Genomic DNA, 16,185 nt, shown 5'->3' on the forward strand with positions numbered 1-16,185 from the left:
GTCCAGATCCGAGAGATGCACACGAGCACCAACATCGCAGGCTCGAAATCTAAAGAGAAAAGCAATCTTTCCGCCTTCGCATCTGTTGGGCGCATCAGCGGTCCGTTCGTCGGGACGAATCGTGCCATCAGATCGGATGCTGGCGGTCGACGGAAGCTAACGTTAAGCTACAGCCACATCTGGACACGTGAATATAACGGTGGACACACCCAATTTTCGGCAGGGCAGGTCAGGGTCGGCGACTTTTTTTTCTTTTTGGGACACGGTGGACAATCAAAAGTACGAAAAGAAATCACCCAAGAGACGTCAATAGAAAGTCAACATTCACAGCATCTGGCCGCTATTTTTTTAAGACGCGACAAAGTGCAGGCTGCAGACCGCTAGTTCTCTTCTCCCGTGAAATAACATCAAGGAAACAAATGGGCCCAAAATCGATGCCTCAGATCATTGACGAATCGATTCTCCCGACAGGCGCCTAGCAACGCTCTCTACGACACCACTTTCCCGCGCCTCCGACCGACGACGCGACAAGAGCCATCAGCCCGTCCTCGATAACTTGTCATCCTGGCGGAGCTACGGGTACGTTTGCTTGCTCGATCGCTCTCCTCCCTTGCAGCTTCGACCCCGCGCCAGCCACGGACAGTGGGTGCACGGTGTTGAGTCCCGCTTGCCGCCTGGCATCGAGCGCCCCGCGACCGTCTGTCCCTCTCGACCGGCCATCACCAGAACCGTATACTCCTTGCTGGGCCTGGCAGTGGGCGAGCATCAGTCGTTCGCAGCAACAATGTGGTGGCTTATCAGCGCCTGCTCGAGCGCTATCTTCCTGTTGAGCGTCGTGCTATCGATACCCATCGCCTTCGACGTCGGGGGCCGCGATGCCGGCCTGGCCTACTCGCTATCACTCTTCCTCTTCTACTTCTTCTACAGCACCAGCAAGCTTCTGACACCCGAAAGATCGCGGATACGGTGGACATTTACAAGCCTTGTTGGTCTGTCACAATGGGTGGTCATTCCCGCGCTCTTGATCTGGTCGCTCAACCGGTTCTCGGTCGATGCGGGCACTACGGGCTGGGTGTCGCGCACTTTCTCGAGCGTCACTACGCGTCATAAGAGCTGGCGAGAATGGTTCTTTGGCCACGAGGGGTTTCTGGAGACGGTGGCCCTGGGCGGGTGGGATAACACGCTGAGTTATTCGAGCCCCGTCTTCCAGCTCCTTGAGGGCTTCTGCAGCTTGCTGGTGATACAGGCCGCCGGCCAGATTACGAGGTGGCTCGTCAACCGTGGGAGGAGTGACACTTGGGTGGTGGGTGACATGCACTCCTTGACAATCCGTTCCGCCCCCTGCTGATGCTGAATCCGTAGATCATTCTTCTGGTTTTCTCGGGCTCTGTTATCTCAAGCGCCGTCTACTTCCTGTGGCGCGTCGTCAGCTTCCCGCAGATTGGTAACCTCGACGCTATTCTAATCGGCGTTGCCATCACATCCGCGTTTTTCCTGTGCGCTTTTGGCATAGCTAGCGGACGAGGGAACCCTGTCGAGTCCTCGTTGCTCTTCGCATACACCGTCCTCTGTGTTTATCAGATATTCACCGACTACCAACCGTCTCCAGAGGCCGCTGCCGCAGCGGAGCAAGCGGCCGCGTCACAACCCGAATTCCCGCCACTTCCCCCAATCATCATGGCCTCTTATTCGACTCTGATGCACATGCTGAGCAGCCTCCCTTCGGCCGTGAACTCGTCGTTCCAGTTCCTTTATGCGGCGTTCCAGACCATCACGCCCAGCGTCATCATCTCGCTAACATATCGCATCATTGTCTTTTACTGCGCGACGAGGATTATCCCGGCCGTCAGGGAACTAGGGGCACAGGCCATCATGGAGGAACCAACCCTGGAGGACAGTGATGGTGCAAATCGCCTGCTTGGATTCCTCAGCTGGTTCTCGCCGTCGATGCTCATCGCCGTGTACACCAGCCTGCTCTTGCAACATTTTAGTGTATCCAGCGGCGACGACGCCGGCTGGACCTTGCGGGCCGGGGATGCTGGCGGGGGCACCTGGCGGTGGGTCAATATCGCCTTTACAATGGCCCTGTACGCCGTCGAGTTATACCTCGGAGGGGACGGGGACGGGGGCGTCCATTGGAAAACTGATTAGGCCCGGGTGGGGCTATGGGTGGGGAACTACGATTGATAAGTGTGAGGAAAGGAAAAGGGGCAAGTCGAGGGATGGGAGGGACAGTCAGGAGGCATGATACCCAGGAGTTAGGCTCGGCACCTTGGCCGGCAGGGGATTTCTCAAGAAGAGACCGGGGGAAAGGTCAAGAAGACGTGGCGAGTATGGACACGCTGGGGAGTATACCACCTCACAGATCTCTACGTTGATTTTTTGTTCCTTTCTTCGTCTTCCCCACAACTACCACAGAATTTGGAACACTGGCAAAAGGACTAGGGCGGCGGTGGGGGGATAATGGCTACATTGGTACTGCACACAGCGAATGGCGTTATTGGAGGCATGATTTTGGCCTGTGGTATCCCGTCTTCTTTTCTATTTAACTATGTTGTTTCCTGTTTGTTGACCTGTTGTACGTGTGCGTGATGGTAATCGTGTTCTCTCAGGACTTGCCGGTTTGAGCCAAGGTTAGCGATTCATCTCTCCTTTTTATCTTACGGTCTGGCTATAGTTCGGTCTGAATGGCGTTCTGACGTACGCTGGCGGGTGGGCATGGGTGCGGCCCTTTTTTTTTTTTTTTTTTTTTTTTTTTGCGTTGATCTTGTTGCCAGTTTCGATGTATTGTGCCGTTTGTGTCACGTAAATGTTGCTACTGTGTGGTGCAGTTCGCTGGTGAGCTTGTTGAATCATCAAATAAGACACGGGAATCCGGGTCAATAATGGACCCTTCTAGCTGGCTTACAGTTAAACGAATCAACCCCAAGAGCAAGAACATGTCAAACGCCATTTAGAAAAATATGCATCATGACCTTGCCCAGTGCAGAGCTCCTAGATTTAGCCGAGCCCAACGGAGCAGATCAGGGGTAAACAACGTCACTGGGACTTTGCTGGATACCCTGCCCCGCGGGACAAAAAAAAAAAAAAAAAAAAAAAAAAAAAAAAAAAAAAAAAAAACCCCGTATAAAAAAAAAGAAACAAAAAAGTAAAACAAAATAAAAATAAAATTGAAGTAACCCAAAAGAGACGGGCTGAAAATAACAATTAAAACCGACCTGCCTCCACGATCCCAACTTGTCTTGTCTGTCCCCTAATTATTTTTTTCTTTATTTTTTTCCACCACCTGTCGCCTCATCGGTCGAGCTTGGTTTCTTTGTCTCAACCTCTACAAAGTTCCCTCTGCCTTCCTAGGTACCTCAGCTTTCTCCACACAACCGCACCTCAGCTCAGCCTGACGCGTCAACCTTGCGCGCGTCACTATTAATATAAAAAAAAGTAAAAAGGAAAATAAAAAAAAGAGTCCGCGACCGAACGTCAACAATCAACGGAGAAGCCAATATACCCGTCTCCGCAATCCATTGCCTGCAAAGGGGTGGAGCAAAAAATTAAATCGGAAAATAAAAGGAAAAAAGAACAAAAAAAAAATGTCGTCTGCCACAACCGCTGCGGGCGCTAGCACACCACCCATCGACCCAACAGCCCCAGCAACAAAGCCCAGGCGCGGCCGGCCCCCCAAGGACCCCTCCCAGCGCAAGACGCCCGTGCCCTCGGGCCGGCCCCGCGGCCGGCCCAAGGGCAGCGGGACCAAGGCGAACAAGGGCGGGGTGACCAAGACGGGCGGGACGACAGTCACTGCGTCGGGCGGCGCAACCGCCGCCGCGGCCACCTCGTCTTCTTCTGCCAGAGATGGCGCCGCGCCGGCGCGGGCGCGGGGCCGGCCGAGGAAGAACGTGAACCTGAACGAGGCCGCGCTGGCGAGGGCGGTTGTCGAGAAGGAGAAGGAGAAGGAGAAGAAGAAGGATGTGGGCGCGGCGAAGAGGGGCCGTGGGAGGCCCCCCAAGGCTGCTGCGGGGCCGGGGGTCGGGGCCGGGGTGGGCAGGGGCGGGCTGCCGGTGAAGAGGGGCCGCGGGCGGCCGAGGAAGGTCAGGGAGGATGAGGACGCGGATGCAGATGCGGATGCGGTCTCTGTGGAGGAGGCTGCCACGACTCCTGCTAAGAGGAGGGGTCGGCCGCCGGGATCGGGGAAGAAGCAGAGGGAGATGCAGAGGAAGGCGGAGCTGCAGCTGCAGCTGCAACTGCAGCAAGCGGAGGAGGACGATGAGGAGGATGGAGAGGGGGAGGAGGAGGACGGGGAAGGGATTAGTGAGCTGCGTGGCGGGGATGAGGAAGAGGAGGAGAGCCGGGAGGAGATGGATGAGGACGAGGAGTGAGGGGTTGCCGCTGCGTCGCGGTGAGCTGGACGTGGCGGTAAGTTGACGTCTTTTTTGTTTCTGCACAAGTAGTTCTTAGGCTAACATTATGCTACTTAAGCCAGAGAAAGTCCCCTTCGAATTGCGCTTCCACGTCGAGTCGGCACGTAGGGCGGAGAAAAGAGGAAGGAGTTAAGAATATACATAAAGTTTTGCAGACCGAACTCGGAGTTTTGGTATTGGACTGCGGGTCGTGTTCGAATTTTCGGGCTCTCTTGTCCTCGGTTGTCTGGTTGCCTTTGCGGATGCCGCTGTACTCTTGGTATGTTTCTGGTTTTCAGAGCTGGTATCGTTGTTATTCAACCATGCGGCATCTTGGTCGCTTGTATTACTAGGCTGCGATGGTCCAGATGGAATCTAAACGATAGCAAACTGGAGTTGCCGAGATCTTAACCGGAAGAAAATCTTATCACCATCGTCTTGTCCACTACCAGACAGAGTTCAAGCATACAGATTCGTCACCTTCCAGACAGTAGAGACGCTACATCGCCCAGCACACTTGATTGGGAGAAAATGAGGATTGCATAGAAGCACCGTACTGATGTCTCTCTTTAGAGGGTATCGTATAAAGGGGTTACCGCTACTATGTGGTATCTCGACTGGGCTGCTTCGTGGTCGCCACCTGTTTGTCCATCTCCATCCTGGCCCACAAGAGCATCCTCCTCAAAGTGGCGACTTTACTCGGCAGACCTGACCGTCCGTTTCTTCTTACCATGTGTACTTAGTAGCACCTTTCGGGCTACTCTACATGTCTTTTTTTTGGCGGCTTCTGTGAATTGGGACGCTTTATCGGCAACGGCTGTGTGGCTATGCGAATATTTGAGCAGGATCCGGCAAATTATCGGGGATGTGCAGTCTGCGGGTTCCTGTTCGTCGCTCAAACGAGGTGCTCCAAGTGCTCGCCACTCTAGGCTTTTCACCGCCGCTCAGGAACCCCGTGAGCAGCAAGCGCGCGGTGAGAGCATCCGGCAGTCTCACAATATCCCGCCGACCTTTGCTGCCAACCACTTCACGCTACTCATTCTTCACTCGCCCAGAGCAGGACTGCCATGGCCCGCTGTGCACAAGTGGATCGAACTCGGGGTTCGCTTACAGCTGTGTGAAATCTTCACCAAACCGGTCTTAAAAGACCTCAGTTACAGGAGAAAATCATAAACAAAATATCACAAAATACGTCGGATAAGGGACATACCAGGACTGGAAAATGGCGAAAAAGGGCAAGAACCAAAACAGCGCCCCGGCGGCCAGCACTCCAGCCCCGACAACAGCAACAGCTGGCAAATCCAGCAGCAAAAAGGACGCCAAGAAACCCCCCGCTCAAGGCGATTTCATCGTCTTCACCAACTCAGACAAGGACCCCAAGGGAAGACGAGGCGGGGGAGGAGGAGGCGGCGGCCCCTCGAACAGCAACAACCCAGCCGATACCCCCGACGGCCCGCCCCGCCCAACGGTAAGACAAATCATCGGCGGCGCCTCCTGGACCGGCAAACTGCCCGTCAACCTGCTCTCGGAACACTGCCAAAGGCAAAAATGGGAGAAGCCCGACTACAACACCATCAAGACCAAGGAAGGCTTCTCCGCCCTGGTCAGCCTGAGCGCCAAGAACCCCAAGACCCAGCAAGTCACCAAGCTGCCGCCCTTCAAACTGCCCCCCAGCCATGTCCACCTGGCCTACAAACCCACCGCGCTCGAGGCCAAGCACTTTGCTGCCACCTACGCATTGTACCGGGTCTGCAACATGAAGAACCTGCATATCTCGCTGCCGCCGGATTACAAGGCCCTGTGGAAGGACTTTGAGGCGCTCAAGAAGGAGGACTGTAAGGAGGGCAAGGGGTGGATGTACGAGGCCGATCCGTTCCAGGCGGCGCGGGAGCGGGAGGAGGCCAAGGCGGCGGCTGAGAAGAAGAAGGCGCAGGCGCAGGCTGCGAGGGAGAGGGCCGGTGATGCGAACGAGCCAGGGCTGGCGTTTAGGGGCGGAAGCGGCAGCGGCTCTAGGTCAGCGGGGGGAGGCGGAGGAGGGGGAGGGGCGCATGGGTTTATGAGAGGCTGGGCGACGGTGCCCAAGATTGAGATGGGAAATAAGACGCGCGCGCAGCTGGAGGACCTATTGAGGAGAGAGACGGTGTGGAATCCCCATGGAGTGGTCATGACGCCGGCCCAAAGGGCGGCCATCGTGAACGAGTTCAAGGAGCTGGGATTCCGGCAGAGCCATATCGAGGAGGCCGTGGAGGAGTGCAAGGACCGCGAGGAGACGCTGGAGTGGCTTCTGGTGCATATCCCCGAGGATGATCTGCCAAGATGGGCCCTGCCAGAGCGGTACAGTGCTGGCGTCACTGTGGCAGCGACCGACCTGCGAAGAGAGGGGGCCATCAAGCGTCTCTCGCAGTCCGGCTACTCCATCGACCTCTGCCGCAAAATCCTTGACGCAAACGGTGGTGACGAAGCCAAGGCGGCGGAAGCCCTGCAGAGGCTGCTTCTGTCCAGCGGTGGTGGTCAGGATGTTACTCAGGAAGAGGAGGTCGACTCATGGCGGACCCCCGATGAGTGCTGGGAAGAGGAAATGGCGACGCTTGAGGCGAGCTTCGGGGACAAGTACACTCGTACTTCCCCCGAAGTATGCCAGATACGCATCGACTCGGTGACCAACGGAGCGAACACGGACGTTGAGACATATCTGGTGTTTCGACGGTCTTCGCAGTATCCGGCGCAGGTCATTTTGTCCATCTTGGCGCCCTTGCCCGCCTACATCAAACTAAGCATTATCAAGAAAGCCCTCGGGTATGCGAGCGAATCGCTGCAGGGCGAGGAGATGAAGATCTACTTTGTTACGAGTTGGGTCCAGGAAAGCATCAACGAGATCATTGAGAGACCTGGGGCCCTCCGGGAAGTGGCTGCCGTGGCGTCAGCAGCGTCGGAGGAGCCAGCATCGGCTCACAGGCCGGTCCGGAGACGGCCCCGCTACCCAAAACCCATCAATTGGACGCCAAGCCCTCAGAGCAAGCAACAGTGGATGGCGCGAACCGAGGCTCCAAGTTACAAGAAGATGTTGTCTCAGCGGGAGCGATTGCCAGCTTGGCAGGTCAGGGCCGATGTGGTCCGGACCGTCACGGAAAACCAAGTCACCATCATCTCTGGCGAGACTGGTTCCGGCAAGTCGACTCAGTCTGTCCAGTTCATCTTGGACGACCTGTACAACAAGGGACTCGGAAATGGAGCGAATATCATTGTGACTCAGCCACGACGTATCTCGGCCCTTGGCCTCGCTGATCGAGTAGCTGAGGAACGGTGTGTCCAAGTCGGGCATGAGGTGGGCTACTCTATCCGGGGCGAGAGCAAAACTAGCCCGAACACGAAGATCACGTTTGTGACGACTGGTGTTCTGCTCCGACGTCTCCAGACATCCGGCGGTCGGGTCGAGGACGTGGTAGCCTCGCTGGCTGACGTCAGCCATGTCGTCGTTGATGAAGTCCACGAGCGCAGCCTCGATACCGACTTTTTGTTGAGCATCATCCGTGATGTCTTGTATAAGCGGGGGGATTTGAAGCTCATTCTAATGAGCGCAACTCTCGATGCGGCCTCATTCAGGGACTACTTCACCGCCGACAGGCAGAACGTTACCGTTGGCATGGTCGAGATTTCTGGTCGCACATACCCGGTTCAGGACTACTACCTCGACGACGTGATCCGGATGACGGGCTTCAGCGTCGGAAACAGAAACGACTACTACGACGATGGGTTCTCCAGCAGGCCATCTGCAGACCAACAGGTGGATCCCATCAACAAGACCATCCAGAAGCTCGGCACACGCATCAACTACGATCTGCTCGTAGAGACTGTGAAGGGCATCGACAGCGATCTGTCGACAACACAAAAGGCCGGCGGCATACTGATCTTCCTACCCGGCGTGGCCGAAATCAATCGCGCCTGCAATGCATTGCGCTCGACAACCTCTCTCCACGTACTGTCTCTCCACGCATCTCTCGAGACCAGAGAGCAGAGGAAAGTCTTTGTGGCCGCCCCCGCGGGAAAGAGGAAAGTGGTAGTTGCGACCAACGTGGCAGAAACATCCATCACCATCGACGACATTGTAGCCGTCATCGACAGTGGTCGAGTCAAGGAGACGTCCTTCGACCCGCAAAACAACATGCGCAAGCTCGAGGAGACGTGGGCTTCCCGGGCCGCCTGCAAGCAACGCCGCGGCCGTGCCGGCCGTGTCCAAGCAGGCAAGTGCTACAAGCTCTACACGCGGAACCTTGAGTCGCAAATGGCCGAGCGCCCCGACCCGGAGATCAGGCGCGTCCCGCTCGAGCAGCTCTGCCTCGCCGTCCGAGCCATGGGCATCCGCGACGTCGGGCACTTCCTGGCGCGCGCACCCACGCCGCCCGAGGCGACCGCTGTGGAGGGCGCCGTCACCATGTTGCGGCGGATGGGCGCCCTCGACGGCGAAGAGCTGACCGCACTCGGCCAGCAGCTCGCCATGATTCCCGCCGACCTGCGCTGCGGCAAGCTAATGGTGTATGGGTCTATCTTCGGGTGTCTCGACGAGTGCGTGACCATCGCCGCCATTCTGAGCACCAAGAGCCCGTTCCTGTCTCCAGCGGAGAAGCGGGACGAGGCAAAGCAGGCCAAGATGAGGTTCGCCCGGGGAGACGGGGATTTGCTCACCGACCTGCGTGCCTTCCAAGAGTGGGACGCCATGATGGCGGACCGGGCGATTCCCCCGCGCAGAGTTCGCCAGTTCTGCGACGACAACTTTCTCTCCTTCCCTACCCTCTCGGACATCGCCTCGACCCGCACGCAGTTTTACGGCGCACTCTCCGAGATGGGCATCGTCCCACGCCACTATACACCCATTTCTTCTCCGTCTTCTTCTTCTTCCTCGTCCTCCTCCGCAGCATCCTCCCCGCTCCTCCGCGCCCTCACAGCATCGGCCTTCTCCCCGCAAATCTGCCGCATCCAGTTCCCCGACAAGAAGTTCGCCACGTCGGTCTCGGGCGCCGTCGAGCTGGACCCGGAGGCCAAGACCATCAAGTACTTCTCCCAGGACAGCGGCCGCGTCTTCATCCACCCGGCCAGCACCCTCTTCGACAGCCAGGGGTTCGCCGGCAACGCCGCGTACGTGTCGTACTTTGGCATCATGTCGACGAGTAAGGTGTTTGTGCGGGATTTGACGCGTAAGAATTATCCTCACACCCATCCTTTCTTTTCCCACCCATCCCTCTCCCACTCCTCTCTACCCCATCTGCCTACGAATCATGAAAAATGTGCTGATGATTTTACGGATATAGCTTTCAACGCTTACACGCTCCTCCTCTTCTCGGGCGCCATCGAGCTGGACACGCAAGGGCGCGGCCTGGTCGTGGACGGGTGGTTGCGGCTGCGGGGATGGGCGCGGATCGGCGTGCTGGTGTCGCGGCTGCGGGGCGTCATCGATCGGCTTATTGCGAGGCGGGTGGAGAACCCGGGCCTGGATTTGGAGGGGAACGAGATCATCAAGGTAGTGACGAAGTTGGTCGAGTTGGATGGGCTGGATGCGTGAGCGAGAGAGGGGATCGATCAACAAACATAGGACGGGTGGGGAAGAGGATCGGGGTTGGTATTACATTTCTAGTATACATGGGCGGGTGGGATGAAATTCTAGACTAAAATGGAGGTTGGCTGACGGCTTTCACTGGAATAGACGGGCCTCATCCATGGTTAAGTGAGTGCTCCCTTGGCGAGTGTGGATGCATACAATACACGCTTGCCTGATGCGAGTCGGAAGTCAAAAGAACGCATAAGGCGGGCACAACAGCGGCCCTCAACGGCCTTCCTGTTGCCCAAACCTCAAACATCACCCCTCATGGCGGGTCCGTAGAATTGGCGTTGCCGCAACATCCACTTGAAGCATGCCAGCATACTCCTTGCAGGATCCCGGGAGACACGGTTCTGGATGCAGAATGCTACATCTCACAATGCCCGCTTAATCCTGGCCACCTAGTTTTTTGGCTCTCACATTCATGTGATGTTCAACGCTGTCGTGGCTTCATTGTTGTCTGCAGAGAAAGATAGAGAGCTAGTCTGGTGCGCCAGCCGCTCGTTCCATCCCGTCGTCCAAAATCCGCCTCGGGCCATTTCGATTGTCACCTGCCACTTGGCAGCGACCAATAGCCAAAGACTCAGAATCCACGACAACCATCCCTGTCGCCGCAGCCATGCACTAGCAATGGCCTATTCCGAGTAGACACTTGCGCTGGAGCTGCCACCTCTCTCACAGGGGGCCCGCCGCTGGCTTTAGCGCGGCGCGGTTTCGCGCGCCCCTGTTCTCGTCGCAGGGTAGGAGCTATCAAGCTACCATTCAGACCCTTTTTCCTTTCTGCATAATCCGTAACACGCATCCATCTCTTCGTCAGGCTGGAGCTATCAAGCTACCAAACGGCCTGGTCTCTCCCTCTATGCTACCATTCCGTGGTTGTCTCTCAAAACAAAATTATGATAAAGCGTGGTTGAGGGGTTGTGTGGGTGGTTGGGGGGGGAAGTGGGGGGGATATAATGGGTTGGGTGACTGCCATCCTATCGCATAGACGTGTCGTGTCGCGTAAAGGTCTAACAGGGGCAGAGGGGTGCTGCAATAACGCCAATGGTGTAAAGCCGGAGCAAGCGGGTAACGGTTGGTGGCCCGAATAAACGGGGATAGCGCGTTGACGTGGTTAGATCCGGCAACCGCAAGATCCTCGTTTCCCTCACCAACCCATCGTATCCTTTACTTGAGCTGGCGCAAACGCCCTACATATCCATAGACTCGCTACCGTTGGCTCCGAAGTTGAAGCCGCCGCTCTGTTGAGCCCCGTTGGCGCCAAAGCCGAACTGCTGGCCAGGCTGGCCCATGGCCTCATCGGCATTCTCATCCTCATCCGAGAAGTACTTCTCAATGATGTTGTACGCCTTCATGTAGATCTCCTCGTTGGCGTTGGTCTGGCAGTCGTGGATCTTCTCCATACCGCCGCACTCCTCGATGAAGAGAGCGTAGCGGTTGATGGAATCCGGCCCGTCGCCGGCAGCTTGCTTGTCAAGGTCTCCAACTTTAAGAATGTTCTCCAGGCCGTCAAGCGCAACTTGGATAATCTTATTGTCGGGGCAGGCAAGCAGGTCGCAGAGCGGCTTGATGCAGCCCTGCGAGACAAGATACCGGATCTGGTCAGGCTTCTGCAGACCGCCTGAGGTGGCATTGCTAATGGCCCAGCAGGCTTCCTTGCGCGTCTTGAGGTCCCCGTTCGAAAGCAGATGGATCAGAGGAGGGATGATGTTGGCATCGATGACGGCTTGAATCTGGGCAGAGTTTCCGGCCGTGATGTTGGAGATGGTCCAGCATGCCTCCTTCCGAATGCCGTCTTTATTAGAGCTCAGCAGAGAGAGCAAGCATGGCAGCGCCCCGCAGTTGATGATAACCTGGGTTTGGACATCGTCACCGGTGACGATGTTGCCGACTGAGCGAAGCGCAGGTGTCTGGACAGAGGTCGAGGCGTGCATCAGGAGCTCAACAAGCCGGCGCGGAATTCCGGCCTCGATAACTGCCTGAATCTTATCGTTCGAACCGTCCGACAGATACGAGATAGCCCAGCAGGCATCGATCAACACCTCGTCATCCAGCGAGTACACCAGCTTGGCGAGGATGGGAAGGGCAGGGCTGATCTGCAGGGTGTTAGCACCAGGTGGCAGAGGAGAGAGAGAGAGAGAGAGAGAGAAGGGGGGGGGGGGTTGTTGGCTTGACGTACAGTGGACCAATCCGGCTGAGGGGTCTTGCCGCGGCAGAAATTGCTCAAGGTCCAGGTGGCATTCCGGAGCATGCTCAGCTTGCGGCTATCCCCGAGCAGCGTGAGCAGGGGACGAAGAGCACCCTGGCTCAGGACATAATCTCTGCATTGCGGGCTGTCGCCAGCAATGTTACCAAGCGCCCACACGGCCTGCTCGCGGACATCGGGCTCTGGGCTGTTGAGAAGCTCAACGAAGATGGGCACAGCGCCGGCCTCGATGACGACCTGGGTCTGTTGCGCGGAACCCGAAGCAATGTTGGTGAGGGCCCACGCGGCTTCGAACTGCACGAGAGTATGAGGGGAACGCAGAAATTCGACGAAGCGGCTCACGACGCCCGTCTTGATGACCTCCTCGATGGGGGGGTTGCGTTCTTTGCTAAGGAGTTTCCTGAACTTGGTCGTCGCCTGGATTTGGAGATCAATCTGGTCCGAGAAGACTCCGGCGACCATCTGAGGGAGGTCCTCATTGAGCTGCGCACGTCATGTTAGCATCCGATTTTGAGGCGTCGCTAAGGATTGCTGCGACGATGCTTGTGTCGCCGGTTGGATGGGCAGTGGTGCCGGATGCGGCCCCGGTTTCAAACCAACAACGGCCCAAAGACCAGGCAGCGGGGTACAAGTGGGGTTGGAGGCAAGCCGATGCTGCGTCGCAGACACGAGAGGGCGACGAAAGGATTAAGACAGGCGATGCATGTCGGACCCGATAGAAAATAGAGAACCGGAACATACCTGCGACTCGCTGGGCGGGTTCTCATCGTCGCTGTCGGGCGCAGCACCAAGAGACGCGCCCGGTCGGTTCTCGCCAGTGCCAATACCGCGGCGCTTGGCCAGGTTTTCCTCCCGCTTTGCCCTGCGGATCTCAACCTGTTGCTCCTCGCGACGACGGCGCAGCTCCTCGGGCTTGAAGGTGCTTTTCGCCTTGAACTGGGTCCGCCGATGTTCGGGGATGTATCGTTCGGCCATGGCTGCGAGATGCTGTTTCGATAAGGGTGACGGGTTGAGCTTTGGGTGGTTGAGAGCGGGGGCAGAGTGGGCGGAGGAAACTAGGAGCAGCTGCTTAAAACCCTTGCTGCGGAAGCGAGTAAGACAGCGTTAGGTGCTTGGGATGAGAATCAGGTAGCCGCAGCGATAGCGAGGGGGGGAAAACAATTATGCCGCGACTCAAGATTCCTTTCTGGAGGAGGGCGATTTATACGATCGCTGGGAGAAGCGTTTGGGTTGTTTTGGGACAATGAAAGTTTTCGGGAACTGCAGAAACTGAAAAGGAGATGGGGACTTAGTTCCTTCTGCGGTGCCCAGGTTGCGGCCCCACTATCCTGGGCTTCGAGTCAGCGGCAGAAACGCAGTTGTTGCCTCAGGCGCCAAACTGACATGCGCCAGAGCCCCTCCATCACCCGCACACCCCACCATGTCAGAGCACAGACCAGCGGTCAGACCTTCACATGGAAACGCGACAGGATGGCGCCTGCAACCCTCCTTTCAGCGCGTTTGGTCCAGGCGCGTCAGGCCCGACTCGGCCCAAGCCGACCGCGCTCACCAATGCATTTAGTGGGCTACGTGCCTTCATATTTCCGGTCTGCTGGATGTTTGATGTTTCCTCGCAGGAGAAGATTGCAACTGGCTTGATCCGCCGTCTCACCAAGAATGCCAGTTCGGCGCCAGCCCAAGACGGCCCCCCTGCCGCCGCCGGCAGAGCCCCCCCTCCCCCCCAACTTCACCGAGATCCGGGCTATTCTCGATGGACAATTGGCCCCGGGGGCCATGGCCAATGTGATAGGCCTGGTAAAAGACTGCCGGCTGCCAACGGCAACCAAGGGCACCGGTGAGCCGACATTGTCCGCACAGTTCTGCGTACTCGGGTCTGACAAGGGGCAGACTTCAAATGCACTCTCACTTTGAAAGATCTTTCAATCGAAGACGACAATGACAGCATCGAGTTCAACATCTTTCGTCCAGAGCCCGACATGCCGCAAGTCACGGCTGCTGATGTGGTTCTTCTGACTAAGGTCAAGGTGCAGAGTTACAGGTTGAATCTGTCCTTGATCGCCCACTCCACCACCTCCATCCGCACATACGCGGCCTCTAAGATCCCGAGGCTGCCAGACACGGCCCAAATAGCCCTGGCGCCTGCCTCGAAACGGGACAGCCATGTGCCCAGCCGTGAGGAGAATCATTATGTCTCCTACTTCTATCACAAGATCAGTAAAGACGACGTTCCAGACGAGCATACGTTCAGAGCCATGGCAGAACAATCGCTCAATGTCAAGGAGAAGTTCAGCGAACTCAAAGATGTCCGAGACGGGAAATTCTACGACTTGATCGTCCAAGTTGTGAGAGAGCCTTATGACGCTGGGTGGGGCAGTCTGACCCTCTACGTCTCTGATTACACAGCGAACCCAAACTTTTTCCACAAGACATGGGACGGCCTGGAAGGGCCCGGTTCGGGAGGCGGCGATCCCTTCGGTTACACCTCACACGATGCTAGCGCGCTCAAGAAGGATTGGACCGGGCCGTACGGGAAGATGTCAATCCAGATCACCTGCTACGAGCCCCATGCCAGCATTATCCGCTCCGAGGTGACGTCGGGATCGTGGGTGCAACTTCGCAACGTCCAGATCAAGTACGGACGCGACGGCCAGTTCCTGGAAGGCTTCATGCGCGAGGACCGCGGTGCCGGCGGAGCAAAGATAAGTGTGGCTGTTCTCGAGACGACAGACCGCGATACCATAGACCCGCGACTGCTGGAGGCGATCGGCCGATGTCGAGATTACCATAAAAAAAAGAAGACGCAAATCAAACAAATCAAAGCTGCCGAGGCCGCAGGCCAGAAACGCAAAGCTTCGCTGTCCTCGGAGCAAAGCGCCCGCCCGCCCAACAGCGACGACCGCCGCCGCCGCAGGCGCGCGGCTCAAGAGCAGAAGCAGAAGGAAAGGGGCGCCAGCGAACAACCGCCCCTCGACCTCAACGACCTGGTAGAGTGCGAAGTGCACCCGGCGCCTTTTTCTACCATTGAATCCATCCTCGAACCCACGTTGTACGAAACGACCGTCGAGGGAAAGCAATTGTCCCTCGTAGTGCCCTTCAATTGCGTCAAGTACCGGTCTCGCGTCCGCGTAGTCGACTTCTTCCCTCCTTCTTTAGAAGACTTTGCCTGCAGCCGGAAGCAGACCCTCTATGATGTGCTTCCCGACAATGAGGATGACAGCGAGAGCGACAGCACATCCTCGGCATCCTCAAACGACGATGGCATACGCGGCGTCCACCGAGTCTGGGAATGGCGCTTTGCCCTCCAGCTCGAAGACCCGGCTCCTCCGGAAACCGCCGAGCAGAAGAACTGGAAGCCGGACTCGCGACCTCGCCTATGGGTCTTGGTCGACAACATCGAGGCGCAATGCCTGACAGGTCTCGATGCGACCGACCTCCGCCAGGATCAGAAAACACTTGGGCTTCTGCGTGAACGCATGGCCACCCTGTGGGGGAACCTAGAAGATCGCAAGACGAGGGCTACCGCGCGGAGGCTAGAAACAGAGGAAGCCAGCAATACAGGCAACGGTAAGCAACGCCGGCGCTTGCCGCACACGGCTGCGCGCCCGCGGCTTGAAAAGCCACCATTAGAGAGCTCCGACGTGGAGGATGGTGCCGAGGATGACGAGCCCGTCTCGAATAAACCGTTTGCCTGCTGTATCCGGCAGTATGGCGTCTACAGCGAAGAGAGGGGGAAAGGCGCTGAATGGGTGCGGTGTTTTGGACTGTTTGGGACAAAGATATCATTTCTCTGAAGGATCTGCTACGGAACTAGTACTCAGGTTGGGAAACCACCTGTAGACACGGGCGGTTGTAGAGGGACAAAACACCAGAGAGCGCTCAGTCGGTTGTGCGGCGATGTTTATCATTAATGAGCATGAGGCATCTATATCAGCTTGGGTTTTCGGATTCCCGCTCTACTTGCCTTGCTACACAGAACATTAGTATCTTGGGCA

The 16,185-nt window shown here is 57.1% G+C and overlaps 5 protein-coding genes across 5 annotated transcripts; 4 read left to right on the top strand and 1 right to left on the bottom strand.

The window, feature by feature from the left end:
• Positions 1–784: 784 nt before the first annotated feature.
• On the top strand, positions 785–2,151 carry MFIFM68171_04243 (ER membrane protein; the record flags this gene model as incomplete). Its single annotated transcript, XM_071059663.1, has 2 exons — positions 785–1,303; positions 1,363–2,151. 2 exons carry the CDS (start codon positions 785–787, stop codon positions 2,149–2,151), a joined length of 1,308 nt encoding a protein of 435 aa, XP_070915764.1.
• A 1,436-nt stretch (positions 2,152–3,587) lies between these two features.
• MFIFM68171_04244 (uncharacterized protein) lies at positions 3,588–4,373 on the top strand (the record flags this gene model as incomplete). The annotated part of the gene is made up of 1 exon (XM_071059664.1): positions 3,588–4,373. The coding sequence occupies one exon, from the start codon at positions 3,588–3,590 to the stop codon at positions 4,371–4,373; it is 786 nt and encodes a 261-aa protein (XP_070915765.1).
• Positions 4,374–5,616: 1,243 nt separating this feature from the next.
• ucp12 (Putative ATP-dependent RNA helicase ucp12) lies at positions 5,617–9,951 on the top strand (the record flags this gene model as incomplete). Its single annotated transcript, XM_071059665.1, has 2 exons — positions 5,617–9,586; positions 9,701–9,951. 2 exons carry the CDS (start codon positions 5,617–5,619, stop codon positions 9,949–9,951), a joined length of 4,221 nt encoding a protein of 1,406 aa, XP_070915766.1.
• Positions 9,952–11,177: 1,226 nt separating this feature from the next.
• cut15 (Importin subunit alpha-1) lies at positions 11,178–13,168 on the bottom strand (the record flags this gene model as incomplete). The annotated part of the gene is made up of 3 exons (XM_071059666.1): positions 11,178–12,083; positions 12,167–12,676; positions 12,935–13,168. 3 exons carry the CDS (start codon positions 13,166–13,168, stop codon positions 11,178–11,180), a joined length of 1,650 nt encoding a protein of 549 aa, XP_070915767.1.
• A 681-nt stretch (positions 13,169–13,849) lies between these two features.
• On the top strand, positions 13,850–15,984 carry MFIFM68171_04247 (Protection of telomeres protein 1; the record flags this gene model as incomplete). Its single annotated transcript, XM_071059667.1, has 2 exons — positions 13,850–14,027; positions 14,081–15,984. The coding sequence occupies 2 exons, from the start codon at positions 13,850–13,852 to the stop codon at positions 15,982–15,984; spliced, it is 2,082 nt and encodes a 693-aa protein (XP_070915768.1).
• Positions 15,985–16,185: the final 201 nt, after the last annotated feature.

This window comes from Madurella fahalii (assembly GCF_045866475.1).
Source record: "Madurella fahalii IFM 68171 DNA, scaffold_2, whole genome shotgun sequence".
In the NCBI taxonomy this organism is placed as follows: domain Eukaryota; kingdom Fungi; phylum Ascomycota; class Sordariomycetes; order Sordariales; genus Madurella; species Madurella fahalii.